The sequence below is a fragment of the Sebastes umbrosus genome, chromosome 11 (genome assembly GCF_015220745.1).
Source record: "Sebastes umbrosus isolate fSebUmb1 chromosome 11, fSebUmb1.pri, whole genome shotgun sequence".
NCBI lineage: Eukaryota > Metazoa > Chordata > Actinopteri > Perciformes > Sebastidae > Sebastes > Sebastes umbrosus.
The window spans coordinates 29,386,685-29,401,520 of record NC_051279.1 but is presented as its reverse complement, the minus strand read 5'-3'; the positions used below and the strand labels follow the sequence as shown (position 1 = coordinate 29,401,520).

The 14,836-nt window shown below is 42.7% G+C and overlaps 1 protein-coding gene across 7 annotated transcripts in view; it reads right to left on the bottom strand.

Moving 5' to 3' along the window:
- The window catches only part of klhl32 (kelch-like family member 32), a 35,730-nt gene that overhangs the window by 1,994 nt on the left and 18,900 nt on the right, over positions 1–14,836 (bottom strand). For 3 of the 7 annotated variants that reach the window (XM_037784268.1, XM_037784270.1, XM_037784269.1), the window contains exons 6-10: positions 11,035–11,250; positions 6,410–7,136; positions 6,144–6,202; positions 2,955–3,147; positions 999–1,093 (exon numbers count right to left, since the gene is read on the bottom strand). In XM_037784268.1, coding sequence (XP_037640196.1) covers positions 999–1,093; positions 2,955–3,147; positions 6,144–6,202; positions 6,410–7,136; positions 11,035–11,250 — 1,290 coding nt within the window. Of the gene's footprint in view, positions 1–998; positions 1,094–2,954; positions 3,148–6,143; positions 6,203–6,409; positions 7,137–11,034; positions 11,251–14,836 lie in introns of those variants that run through there. The other 4 variants (XR_005208802.1, XM_037784271.1, XR_005208804.1 and 1 more) reach the window with 4 other exon arrangements.

The following is a 14,836-nucleotide window of genomic DNA, read 5'->3' as shown; positions in this document are numbered from 1 at the left end:
ATAAAACATGAATTATTTTTAGGGCTGTCAAAGTTAATATGATTTTAACGGCACTGAGTTCTTTACCGCATTAACTTAATTTGCGATTTTTCGGTTGGTTAATGTTAAAGCTAGAATAAAGATACTGGTATCATAGGAAACTAGAAAACCTAAGGAAGGAGGCTAAATAACTCTCCAAACTTATGCTAAATACTGGTGTGGAAAAACTGGAATTTTCAAAGAGGTCCCTTGACCTCTGACCTCCAGATATGTGAATGAAAATGGGTCTTCTTTACAGACATGCCCACTTTATGTTAATCACATGCAGTTTGGGGCAAGTCATAGTCAAGTCAGCACACTGACACACTGACAGCTGTTGTTACCTGTTGGGCTGCAGTTTGCCATGTTATGATTTGAGCATATATTTTTATGCTAAATGCAGTACCTGTGAGGGTTTCTGGACAATATCTGTCATTGTTTTGTGTTGTTAAATGATTTCTAATAATAAATATATACATACATTTGCATAAAGCAGCATATTTGCTCTTCTCATGTTGATAAGAGTATTAAATACTTGAAAAATCTCCCTTTAAGGTACATTTTGAACAGATAACTGTGGACAATCATACGATTAATCATGATTAAGTATTTGAATCAATTGACAGCCCTAATTTAATCCAATACAATATTTAAGACAGCTATTGAAGGCAGCATTAAAACAAGACACCTGTTACAGACATCTTCACTGCTGTTTTTTATTTATTCATAACTCTTCATGTGTAGGTTCAGGCTGTCAGACACTTATTCTTCCCAGAAACGGTCTGAGCTCTGTCTCATTGTTTAACTATACAAGACGTATGGTCTCATTCAATTCAATGGCTATTTTATAGTCTGTGTGCTGCCGTTTCACTTCACCGTGTGAACAGCATATTATCAATAGAATACCTGAATTCATCTCACTTCATCTGATAAGCGTCACCACTGTTCTGAGGGCTAAATCAAAAAGCCTCATCTCTCACCTGAATGCATGCCAGAGGCTCGTTGGTCCAAATGGAGTATCCTCCAACCACATAGATCCTGTCATCGTGGACGGCTACTCCGGACTCATTTTGACCTGGGGAGGACAGAGATGACACAATGCTTCACTGTGCCGAGCAGAGGGCATTCTGACAATATGACTTCCACGTCCCCCCGGGGGAGGCAGAGAGAGAGAGAGAGAGAGATAAATGGAGAAAGATGGGGCAAGGGCAGGAGTGTACAGGAGAGCCGAGATTGAGCTCCGGTTCACTTTCCCGTGACTTTGTCTTAAACTTTTGCGGATATCATAGGAGGAGAGAACAAAAGAGGAAAGTCATACGGGAGTAGAGGAGAAGGGAGGAATAGTAAAGTCACCTGAACTTTAAACCCTGTCAGCCTTCATTGAAGACATGAAATGAGAGAGTACGACCACATCCTAAAGTATATACAGGATAGACTGTGTCTCTAGTGCCTTTGGGTCCGTGCTGGTGGAGGTGGTACTCCATCCCACCTCCACCAGCCTGGAGGCTATAGATGCAATATGCCCACAGGTCCACAGTAGAGATATATGTTGTTGTTTTTTTTATCATTCATCATCCTACCGCCTACATACGACAAGCGGGGAGGCATTATATGTTGTGTTTTTATCTAATGAGAGGAGGACACAGTAGAAAGCTTTACTCAACATGTATCTAAGCACCACATACACTACATCATTGGAATTAAAAAATACACTGTGTTTGAGATAAATTAGCATCAAAACCCCAATATTTCTCTGTAACATTAGATATTCATGACTAAATGAGCTACAATCAAAGTTTGAAAAAATATGTATTAAGACTAAAACTATGAAACTCAACTTTTATCGGGAGTAGTGGCTAGAAGGGAGCCAGCAAACTGGGGAAACTCTTACGAGATTGTTAAGGTTAAGCAACTACCGTTAAAGTGGCAGTAGGCAGAATGTTTTTGGTATCATTGGGCAAAAATTCCATAATAACCTTTCAGCATATTGTAATTCAATTGTTCTAGACTTCTGCACCTCCTCATGGCTCTATTTTCAGGCTTTAAAAAAAATCTAGCCCGAGCATTCCTATTGGCTGTTCTTCCAACGGAGGCAGCTGTCAATCACTCGCTAACTCTGATCAAACGGTCAAACTAGGCAGCGCTGATCAAATATGAATCAATATTCTGTTACTGTAATGCCTATTTCTCTCCTCAAATGTTGTCAGAATCATCTTGTAGTGTACGGTTTAGCTGTAAAATGAGAAAGTTTTGCTCCGGCTGGTGGGCGGTGCTTGGTATTTCCTCAACTGATCTCAACATGGCTGCTACGGTCACAAACTTTTTGGCCTTCTGCATGGGCGATGAGCTCAACGCTGCAGTGCAGCAGCCTCGACGGCTAATTTCGGTTAGCAGAGGGCTAAGCTAAACTATTTGCAATGTTTTCTCTCCAGTTCTGAAACACTTCGTCGATATTGTAGCTCTCTAGAGCCTCGAATCACAGTTTGTCATCTCAAATGTATGGAATATCGATTGTGGCACCCAGCAACAAATCAAGATGTCATTTTCGATGTACTCAGAGGTGATTCGTGTTTGCCTCCTGCTTTTTCTTTGTTTTACCTCAGGCTAACACCGTGACGTAATCATGACGTTGGCTTTAAAAGGGTCTCTAGCTTCATATTTAGCAGACATGAGGGTGATATCAATCTCCTCATCTAACTCTCAGCACGAAAGTGAATAAGTGCATGTCAAACTATTCCTTTAAATGAGTATATGTTGCATAGAAGTCTTACCTAGGCAGCTATTTTTGTAGTGTGATGTTCAACATTAAATGGAAATAACACATGCCGACCAGAGGGTTGACCAAGGGTTAACTATCAGCTGATTAATCATTCCCAGTATCAAATCAGAAGTGTATGCATGGTCACATCATGGTGTGGTGTCTTCACTTTGCCCACCCGTGAGGAGGCTGAAGGAGCAGCGTGTCCACTGGTCCAGGTCCATGTTGTAGGAGTCGATGTGGCGGACCAGGATGCGGTCGTTGTTGTAGTCCAGGTCGTTCCCTCCCAGCACGTAGAGCTGCCTCCTCACCGCCGCCATGACGTGGTAAACTCGCCTCTGCAACATGGGACTGCGGGCCAACCACTGGTCCTGAAAAGGAGGCAGCGGAGGAGGTGGTGGAGGTGGAGGTGGTGGTGGTTGAGAATGGATTAGGGGGAAAAGCAGATGGAGGGGAAGAAAAGAAGGATTCAATGCAGATGAGAGGCAGGTGAGATGTAGCACGGAGAGAGAGGGAGAGAGTAACGGAGAGGGTGGGAAGGGAAGGAGGATGAATAAGAAGATTAATATTTAAGCATATCCATGCATGGGTAATTGATGTATGCTCAGTGCTAGATAAATAACGTGACACTGGAGCTCTGGTTTGTACTAATGACTTCCCTCCCTATTTCTAATCATATGTTTCAGCCACTCCATTTTACACCGAGGATCCCTGCTCATTTCACTAAGTGTGTCGAAGCTTATTTTGTGTCAGTGTGTGTGTGTTTGATTGAGGCAGAGAATGAGAGTGTGTGTGCGTGTGTGTGTGTGTCTGCTGGGAGCTGACGGGTGGCCATCTGTTGAGGGTAGAGTGGGTGGGGGGTTGCTGTTGCTCTGGCAGGTGAATGTAGATTCATGGTGAATACAAATGAGACTCTCCCCTCTCTCTTTCGCTCGCTTCCTTCGTCCCCGCGCTTCCACGCCAACGTGTACAAACACAGGCCCATATGGATGCGCACCTTATACACATATACACACACTGCATACCTCCATACTATATACACCAAGATCCAGCCCCCTTTAACAGCTGCCTCATATACAAACACAAACACAAGAAGCTGCAGCTCGATACATTCCACTACAGTTAGCTGTGCAAATACAGAAATGATATTTAATTCACATCCGTGATGCACTGAAGACTGCAACAGAATACATTCATCTATGATTGTTGACTTTGTATTTAGGATAAAAGGTAGGTTGTAACCTTGTGGAGGTAATATTGAGAGGATTTACATTTAAGGACTAGTACCAATGTTTTTTGTAACATGAATAATTTACTACAAATACATTACTTTACTGTGGATCATGTGTTCTAAAGTAAACTGTAGAGTTACACATCTTTTTATCTAGTCTTCCTATTTTTCACGACGCCATTGGTTTCTATTAATTTCCATATGGTGTGAAAATCAATTAGCAGACTCTTGACACCTGCCTGTTGTTTAATCCATCACAGCGACACATTATGTCTGCATTCATTCTCTGGAAAAAAAAGGACATTATTGTTGCATTGATGCTGTAAAAGTATGCACTGCATCACCTCCCAACAATAATATCACTCTGACAAAAAATATAATGCAGACCTAACATTAACTGTCAAGCCATTTTGTTTTGTTTATACAGCCCCAAATCTTGACTGTCTTGCCTGTCTTAGAAGCCTTTACAATGTGAACACTATGAGGATGCCCTTTATCCTTAAACCCTTATTCAGATGAGGAAAGACGAGGAAACGAATCTGACAACTGACTGCACGGAACTGAATTAGCGTGGGAGTTTCTGGCACAAATTCACCTACTTGCAAGGTGCGTGGAGAAGGGAAAGCAGTTTTAAAGGGGTCAAAACTATAGCAACACTTTTAGTATTGAGAACATCAGACCAGACACTGATGACTGGTAGCACCGCTGCTCGAATCGTCTGTGCAATGCAGGAAGAAACAATTTGTCTTGATCATTACTCCTGATTTCAGACCCTGATGATGACCACAAGCCCAAACACGTTGGTCTGACAGTAAAGTTGTTCTTGACATCACAGGTGTTGCTGGAGTTTCGACCCATTATGTATAGAACTGAATCAACTGGCTGCGTGGAAGATAATAAAAATACATTTAAACCTTTATTAATTCTTTGGCCACTTGGTGGCAGCGCAACAAGCTATAAACACGATACGGACATATTTTTATACTACTAGCTGATATGGCAAAAATGTTAGCAGACAGTTATCTATACACAACCAGCAGATATGTTAAGACTAATATCCACTCTCTTTTAGCTCTGTTTTGGTCTCTACCAACTCCTGAGGGAAATATCTGCTCTTTAGCAGCTAAAAAAGCTGCTGCTGGAAACGGTGCTGATGAGAGCAGTGAGACTGAACCAAAACATTAAAGCTATGGTTTGTGCTCGCCGTATTGTCCCTGGCGCGAGGGTGCACGAGCCAAAAATGACGCCGTCACGTTTTGTGCATGGAGCGCGAAGGCTCCGCAAACTGACGAAGCGCTTGGTTGCTCACCTTTGAATTTTTGTAACTATGCGCCCGCTGCGCGCAGGGCTTTTCAGACATGAATGCCACAATAAGATAAAAGCAAATAACTTAAATTATGAAGTAAAATTATGAATTAGAAAGACGGTCAGTTAGTTTTTAAAGGCTTTAAAAGCCGGAGATCTTAGAAATCTACAAATATTTTGCCGGCCAAATCAAATTGTTTATAAGATATTGAACCTTTCAACCTTTGTTTCATTATAATACATTTAATACTTTCTTTACTGGGGTTGTATAAAGGTGATAAAGTATGTCCATGAGGCACTGAGGAGTTTGGTTCATGCCGTTTTGCCGCTAACATTCATTGACTTCTTGCTTCTTCACAGAATATTATTTGTATTCAGAGATTACTGCAACGAACAGCCCATTGAGCATAAGCACCTTTGTGCATACTCGTAGCTTGCGCGCCATCTGCAGTGCCAGCGCGAGTATAACAGAGCTTGAAGTTTCAGGCCGTAAAAACAAAACAATGAGCTGAAAGACGCTAAAAAGCTCCATAGAACTGAAGGGAACTGTAGAGTTCGATAATAAATCTCTGTGGGCCCGTCACTAAGAGCGCCATTTTTCACACTACACATAGTCATTACATCCATTCATTGATTCATTAATATGAAAATATTGATTCAAGCAGCTTTAAAAATATGAAACTCTACAGTATGATTTGGAATATGGTCAGCAGTAATATAATATACTAAGTATAATAGGATAAAATACACAAAATCTCTGATATGCTCTTGTAAACACTTCCAGAACTGTACTGTTTAATACAGTAAAAGACCTCATCACTTCACAGTTACCTGGTCTGGGTCGTACACCATCAGTCGGTTCTGGTACTGAGCTGTGTTTGTCACGCCACCTGGAACACAAAGGAACAACACCGTTGGCTTTTATCAGACAGCAAAAGATTTTGGCACAAATGTGCATAAAGCAGTGTATAGCCTATCTGGACTACATGTTAAGAGTGTGTCTATGCATGTATATTAATGTGTAGAATCAAGGTAGATGTGATGCATATGTGAGAGTGTGTGAGTGTCTTGAGTCCGTCTTCCTTCTCGCTGTATACCTGAGACCCAGAGCAGGTTGTCAGCCACACAGCCGGCGTGGCAGGACAGTGAGCGGTCGAAGGGTTGGACAAACATCCATTTGTTCCTCTTGGGACAGTAGCGCTCCACAGAGGGCAGCACCTGCCGCAGCTCGTTCCTGCCCCCCACCGCGTACAGGTACTGACCCAGCACGCCCAGGACAAAGTGTTCTCTGCAGGCCTTCATGGGGGCTATCTCAGTCCAACAGTTTCCCCTGGAGTCGTATCGACAAGCAGTCCTTACAGCACACGTCCTCCCGGTGGCGTGCTCCACCTCCCCGCCCACAACAAACAGGAAGTTCCCCATTACGGCCACGCAGTGGTGGCTGCGCCCGGTGGGCATGTGCGCCAGCTCGCTCCAGTTCGACCCACCGGCGACGCGTACGTGCTCCTGCGCGGCCGGGTTGAAGTACCGCAGCTCTCTGACTCTGCTCACCTCCCGCTTCCGCCCGCCAATTATATAGAGGGTGAGAGACTGGAATCGGGGCCGGGTGCGGGCCGACTGGCGGAGGGGCTGGGCGAAGGTGGCGTGGTGGTAGTCCAGAGCCTCCTCCACGAGGGAGGCAGCAGTAGGGCTGGACTGGACCAGAGAGTGGCTACGGGCAAGGTGGTGCAGTGTGGGGACGTCCATCAGGCCGTAGCGGACGTGTTGGAGTAGATCCTCAGTGTACTGGTAGCGGCAGTCGTGTTCCAGCCACAGAACGACCAACTGGAGGCAGATCGAGCAGAGAAGAACTGTATGAGTTATGGACTGTATCAACAGTTGTTCATACCTTCTCAAAAAGCTTACATTAAAGCTTGAGTTGTTAGTGTTCTTCAAAAAAAGTGATGCCGACTTGGCGACTTTCTCGCTAGATTTAGTGACTTCTGGAGCTAGTGCTGCTACTTTCATTAGAAAAGAGTTGGCAACACTGGGTTGTATTTTTCTGTTGGATCATTTTTTAAATGTAGTGTACTCTTGCTGGTTTCTTAAGATTACCAACCCTAGCTTTAAATGTGTCATATAAAGCTATCTTATAATATAACTCAAATTCTGTGTTAAACTTTGGGTTCAGTTCACTCATTAAGTGGCAATATTAAATGTTTGCTTCGTCATTAAAAAAAAAGAGTGACAAGAATATTCATCCTTTTGTTGTTTGACAAAAAATTGGAAATTGCTAATAACATTTTTAAAGTACCATTTGATAGATATATCAAAATGATTGTTGCTTAATGGCTTAAATTGGTGTACACCGTCTTAAATTCATTGCACTTTGCTTCTGTTAGTTGAACCGAATCAATATTGTTTTTTCTAAGTCAAGGGGAGGGTCTGAAGAAAATATTAATAACTCTCTTTTTTAAAATCTGAAACATGAGGTTCAGACTGTGTATAAAGATGGACAACGCGTCTCCACTTCCTCCCACTGTACAGAAGTGAAGCCAAAATATCCCGGATACGAGAGCTGCCATCTTGAGATTTTGACGTCATTTGGAGCCAGAGTCTGCGCAGTAGTGATCGAGCGGTGGAGCTGCGGTATCGAGGTACCGCCCGAACCAATCGCGAGCCGAGCATGGACGCAGCTTGTCAACGAGAGAGACTCACAGCCATCAATCTGACTCCCTTTTTTATAGCATCAAATAACTAATTAAAACCAAACTAATCAGAAAAATGAACGTTTGAACATACATCATCGTGATAAGAACTACCTAAAATGTAGTTTGGGAAAAATTTGACGTGTACTGCTAACATAGAGAAGGTGGGATTTATGAGCTATACTGCAGCCAGCCACCAGGGGGCGATCCAGATGTTTTGGCTTCACTTTTGGGTAGCTGTCATGTTGTTCATTTTTACTGTATATATTGTCAATAGTTCAGCCTCATCCCTACCCAAAAGCTTTTCATACAGTCTCTTAAAAGGGGGGTAGGAAGAAGGAAGAAGTTAGGTTAAGAACCGAGAGAAGGAGCAAGGAATAAAGGGTGCGAGAGGAAAGTAAAAGGAAGTAAGAGAACATGAAGTCAGTATGAAAAGAAAGAACGATTAGAAAAAAGTAAAAGGCAATAGGAGAAAAACTGAAAAAAATGAGCGTAGGATTGCTAATCATAATTATTTTTCTAGACACTTGTGCTGTTATGGCAAGACTGAGGCACGCCTGCACTGCATCCATACTTGCCAACACACACAAGTATTTATTAATCAGCAGCATTCAATATACAGACTGTAAATATCCACAGGCACCTTCCTTTGTTTAATGCAGGCGGACTGGGTTGCAGAGAATTTAATTGAACTCGAGAGCGGCGGAAGGTTATTTAGTTGCGACGAGGTGTGAATGTGGGCGAGATGACTGGAGATCACTGATCATTATCGGGGAAAACAAAGTGTTTTTTTAACGTGATCTGTGCGGAGACGGAGAACTTAGTAAAGCAGACTAGTTTTTGGGGCTGGCAACGTCGGATGACTACGGACAAATCAGACAAATTTCACAGTATCACACCAGAAATCAAAACACAGCATTCATTGTGTGATGTATAGACAAATGCTCAATGTGTTACTGAGCAGCTTTCCCTTTATTCCCCCTCCAATCCACTCTAGAGGTGTGAATATGCAAGAAACATGCAAGTCAGGATTGTCTTTTTTGTGGTATCTGTGCCACTCTCCTGTCTCTACCTCCCTCTCTCTATCGCTCACCCCGCCTCTCTCCTCCTCATTGCTCTGAAGTGACAGTATGTGTGTGCGTTTCTGAGTGTGTGTGTGTGTGTGTGTGTGTGTGTGTGCACTACGGCAGCTGACTGTGAAGGTCACGCTGCATCACGCAACTTCCTCAGGGCACAGAATAAATCAACTCCTTCTCCCTCCTTCCCCTACGCGCTGAAAGAGAAAGTGCGAGCGTGTGTGTGTGTGTGTGTGTGTGAGTGAAAGGGAGAGAGTTAGACCACAAAAGACAGAGAGAGAGAGAGAGAGAGGGTAAGAGATAGTTATGGGAGAGAGAGAGGTGAGGGGAGGGGGGGGCACAGAAAGGCAGAGCAAAGGATGGCAAGAAAGAAGAGAGAGAGGGGAGAAAAAACAAAGCCGGAGAAAATGTGATTTCCAGAGCGTGAGAGACTCTAAGAAAACTCTGAGTGACGATGATTGACTGCCAAGCTATATCGGTCCGGTATTGGCGTGCACACACCCCTCACCCCCCAACACCCCCACCCACCCTTTCGGACGACAGCCCCCGCTTGCCGTTCGCTTCCGTCTGATGCCCAAATTAACCTTCTGGGCGAAGTGAAGGAGGCCCAAAGCAGCCTAATCAGAGGCTGATTATGGCGGCGGCGGCTGGCTAAAGGGTCAGGGTAATTGTGCCATCAGAGGCCTGATTGTTTTCAATCAGACGGGCGGCCGAGTGACAGCTGGGGGATTGGGGCCCTGATGGAGCCGCGGTGGGCCTAATCAGAGAGGAGAAGGGGAGAGAGAGAGAGATGGAGAGAGGGAGAGAGATGGGAGGGGGAGGGAGGCTGATTGGTGCAAATGAACAGTCAAAACAGTAAGTCTCCACCCCGCACTGCCGCTTCACTCCGCAATCCCCGGCAGTTCGTGACACGCGCGCACACAGATGCACGGGCTGACACACATGTGTCCATCACACGTGCACACAGTCAAAAAGCAGTCCTCATTAATACAAACAAACAGTGAGAGATGCAGCTGGCAGTGTTTAATTTGTTGTTTATTAGTCTGTGTGTGTGTGCTATGTATTGTGTCACGCATTTCTATCTGTGTGTGTGTGTGTGTGTGTGTGTGTGTGTGTGTGTGTGTGTGTGTGTGTGTGTGTGTGTGTTTGTGTGTGTGTGTGTGTGTGTGTGTGTGTGTGTGTTATATACAGAATAGTTTGGTGCCAATTTGTTCACATTTACAAGCTGAGATGATTGAACACTACACTTTAAACCTGCAGTAGGCAGAATGTGTTTGGCATCATTGGACAAAAACTCCATAATAACCTTTCAGCATATTGTAATTCAAGTGTTCTGAGAGGAAACTAGACTTCTGCACCTCCTCATGGCTCTGTTTTCAGGCTTTAAAACATCCAGCCCGTGATGGGAGACTTTGGCCAATCACAGGTCAGTTTAGAGAGAGAGCGTTCCTATTGGCTGTGCTCCGGCTGGTGGGCGGCGCTTGGTATTTCCTCAACTGATCTCAACATGACTGCCGGGTCACAAACTTTCTCATTTTACAGCTAAACAGTACACTACAAGATGTTTCTGAAAACATTTTTCGCAAGAAATAGTCATACAGTAACAGAATATTGATTCATATTTGACCAGCACTGCCTAGTTTGACCGTTTGATCGGAGTTTGTGAGTGATTGACAGCTGCTCAGAGACGGCAGGCTCCAGCTCAGTTCTGATTATTTTTTTTCCTCTGCTCTGTGAAAACTTGCAGATGCCATTAGGAGCACCGGAGGACACGTGATTTTTTTCAGATTACCTGTCTGGCGCACTACTGTCAGGATATAGTGACCGTTTTTATAAAAACAACTTTTTTTTAATCATATTTGCTCCATTTCTTCCCACTACAGCTTTAATACCGCATCCATCCCTTGCCTTTTCTTGCATGGAAAACCCATGACCACACACACACTCACTTCCCAGTACCTTCCATATCTCCTCCTCGCTCAGCGAGGTGAGGCGGTCGCTCTTCAGCACCTCCCTGAGGAGGCGGTAGGGCAGCTGCAGGGCCTCATCCTGCCTGCTCCGGCTCAGCTCAGACAGATGCTCCACCAGGAAGCCCACCACGGCCTCCTCTAAGGCGGGGAGGTGGAACAGGTCGGCCACGCGGTACAGCTCCAGGTAGTTCACGCTGCTCAGCTCCTGCAGGGTGAATACATAAACACACACAAACGAATGCACATAATCACCATACATGTTTTCTCAGTACTTACAAAAGATGACATCACCTAGGTATTGTAATTTAGCTAGGAGGTATATTTAGTCAAACATTAACTTATGTAAGATTTCATTTAGTTATGCTTTTAAAAGAATGTCACATTTACCAATTATAGCTGTATTGTCTTCTTGATACATATATATACATATGTAAGTCACACATATACAGTATGTAGACATTAACTGTGGGTTCTATTTCATAGTTAAATGATTACATTACAGACCCCAAACGTAGAGACAGACAGACAGAAATAAAGGAGAGGAAAGGAGGTAAATAAAAGGAAATGAGACCCGACTAGTGGAATAAGACTGCCATCTTCTGGCTGTCCTTCAGCACATACAGTACAAACATGCATCAGCTAGTACTCAACCTGTTATAATATAACACCTTCATGGATCAACCACTCAGGAGTTTTAAAGTAGATGTTTTGCACTGAAATTCAGCACATTTTAATTTCATAACTACAACTACTATTTTACAGAAAGAAAATGTATTTTTTTTAAAATATCTATATCAGGATTTAAAGGTCCCATATTATGCTGAATTTCACATTCATACTTGTGTTTTATGTTTCTACTAGAACATGTTTACATGCTGTATTGTTCTAAAGACCCTTTATTTTCCTCATACTGTCTGCCTGAATATACCTGTATTCACCCTCTATTTGAAACGCTCTGTTTTAGAGCATTTCAACTGAATTGCAACGGAATTGCGTCAATGTTTACTTCCTGTCAGCTGATGTTATTCACATACACTGCAACCGGAAATAAGCTTGGACACATTTAGAATGTTCACGTTTAAAACTGTGAAATGGTCTAAATATTGCATACTTGTGACATCACAAAATTACAGAAATCCTGACAGCTTGTTTCAAAGACGCAATTTCTGAATACGAGCTGTGTGTATTTTGGCATGGATTGAGCTTTTCGATACTTTCACAGTATTTATATAGCACTTGAACCTGCTTTATAATAAAAAAGACATGAAAATCTCACTTCTTACAATATGGGACCTTTAAAACAAATGAGATTAAATGTCTTCATTAAATATTAGAATGATGATTACACAAATAACAACAGGAACTATCACACATATAGATATATAATTTCTGACTTACGGCGCCTAACACAGCAAGTGTAGTATCGATCAGTTGTTCAATATTCAATTAACTGAATACTGCACATCAGTATGCATCATATCGGAGTTAGATGATTCCTGACCGGCTAATACATGTGATTTTAAATCAATCGGCGCAGTGTGCATTGGGCAATCAATGCTATTGGTCTGGTCTTATACCGCTCACTGTGCACTCTCTAACCGCACACTAAATAAAACAGTCAGCTGACATGTGTTCTGCAAACAAGGATGTTAGCAGGTAAAGAGACTAACAAACAAACAGGAAAAAAAATCAATGGCATTATTCAGGAGTTGGCTGTTTTGTTTATAGTGAGGTCACTAATAGAGATGAAGCTTCTGCAACCACCAGATGGCACATTTGAGCTAGGCTGACTATTGTGATGTAGCTGTAAAGACTTGTGGGTGGTAAAATACAGTATAAAATCATTACAGTCTGCTGACAGGGATTAGTAGGTGTAATTAGTACTGTGGTGTAAATATATGGATGTAATGAAACTGTCAATCCTTAATATTTCAGTCCTGGTTGATTTAGAATTTATATTTGATTGAAAACAATTGCATTGTGCTTATTAGAGTTTAGCAGGAGTATTTCTGTTGATACATGAGCATAGAAATAGAATACAAACATTATATTTCTACGTACATGAGCTTCAAGTTTTCAGAATTATGTGCATAGTTAAAATTTTTGTGTATAAAATGGAGAAAAACTGTAATTTTCCGGGAATGTCACCACAGACACCCATTTCATAATACTGCAAATGTGTAAATATTGAATACTTGTGGGCCATAGGCTCAGTCACCGTAGTGTTAACTCATTTGGCTATAGATAGTGACTTAACAGACATTTATTTAAATGAAAATATTCACTTTAAGTGATTCTAAAACAACTGGAAATATGCATTGAATTCCAGGGAAACACATCAAACTGTGTATGAAACACCTCAGAGTGGTTCTGCTCTGCCACAACCTCAACTCAATTTGTCTTTATCTGCAGCAGCTTTTGGCTGCGTACCCAGAGGACAATAGACTGACTTTGCTTCCGTTCCAACAGATCCGTCTTGGTCTCTGTGATAAAATACATTAAACTACTGTAGCAGCAGGGTGGCCTAGTTCTGGAGGAGATCTGGACTCAGGCACCTTAGCTGACAAGCATCCACCCAACTGAAGAGTCCTTGAGCAGCAGCACACTGAATCTGTGCCGGCTCAAGGGGCTTCAGTCTCTGACCGACTCTGACCTTTGACCTCCCTGTGGAGGAGGATTCACACCACTAGACCGTTATTTGCAGATTGCAGGAGATTGGACGTTGTTGAATTTTAATAATTACAGCACTTGTTTTAGTACATTTGGGGATTTTGCGTAACGACTTGTTAAAGTGAGCTTCAGAGGTGCTGATAGGTGGATTTGTTACCTCAGGAAAACACCAGGCTTCCCCCTGTTTCCAGTCTTTGTGCTAAACTAAGCTATCTGTCTTCTGGCTTGAGCCTAAAAGAATAGTTTGGATTTTTTGAAGTGGGGTCGTATGAGGTATTCATCCATTGATCAGTGTATTACCTACAGTAGATGGCGGTCTGAACGCCTCCAGTTTGGAGAAACAGGCAGGAGTACCGGTACGGAAGCACTGCTGTGGACGGGGGCCGGCAGCAAAACGTATTTTAGACACCTCAAAGAAAGGCCCACTTAAACTGAAGCCGTTATCTATGCTCTTGCCAAAGCAACCAGACTCCACTGATTCACCAAAAGCACACAATGACATAAACAAATTTCAAATTTAATTTTTTTTCAATGGAGTCTGGTGGCTTTGAAGAGAGCCCAGATGGATAAAACGCTTCAGTTCCCCGTCAGAAAGGGCTGTCTGATGGCAAGGTAAAGCGGTGACAATATTCTAAATATAGCGTACACTTAAACTGATATTGATTTTTTTTAAGTGACCCTTTCTTTTAGGTGTCTAAAATACATTTTATTACTGCCCTCGTCCACAGCAGTACATTGCTTTGCTTCTGTGCCAGTACTCCTGTCTGTTTCTCCAAACTGGGGGCGTGCCGGTAGATGGAGTACTTCATACAACCCCACTTCAGAACACCTGAACTATCCCTTTAAAGTTTAGCGTACACAGACTCTCAGCAATATAGCAAATAAAAGTGAATTTCCCAAAACGCTGAACCGTTCCTTTGTTGATGTTACTATAGCTGCTGTCAGCAGTGTCATTGGTGTGTCACTATGTTCTGGGTTTTGGAGCTCCCAGTTCATGGTTTGTGACCAGGATTGTTCCAAAAGTAATCTGGACTCTTTGGCCTATAAACACCGTATCAGGATTTCTGTCATTGCCTTGTATTTAAAAAAAAAAAAACACATAGTATGAGGATGAACATTGT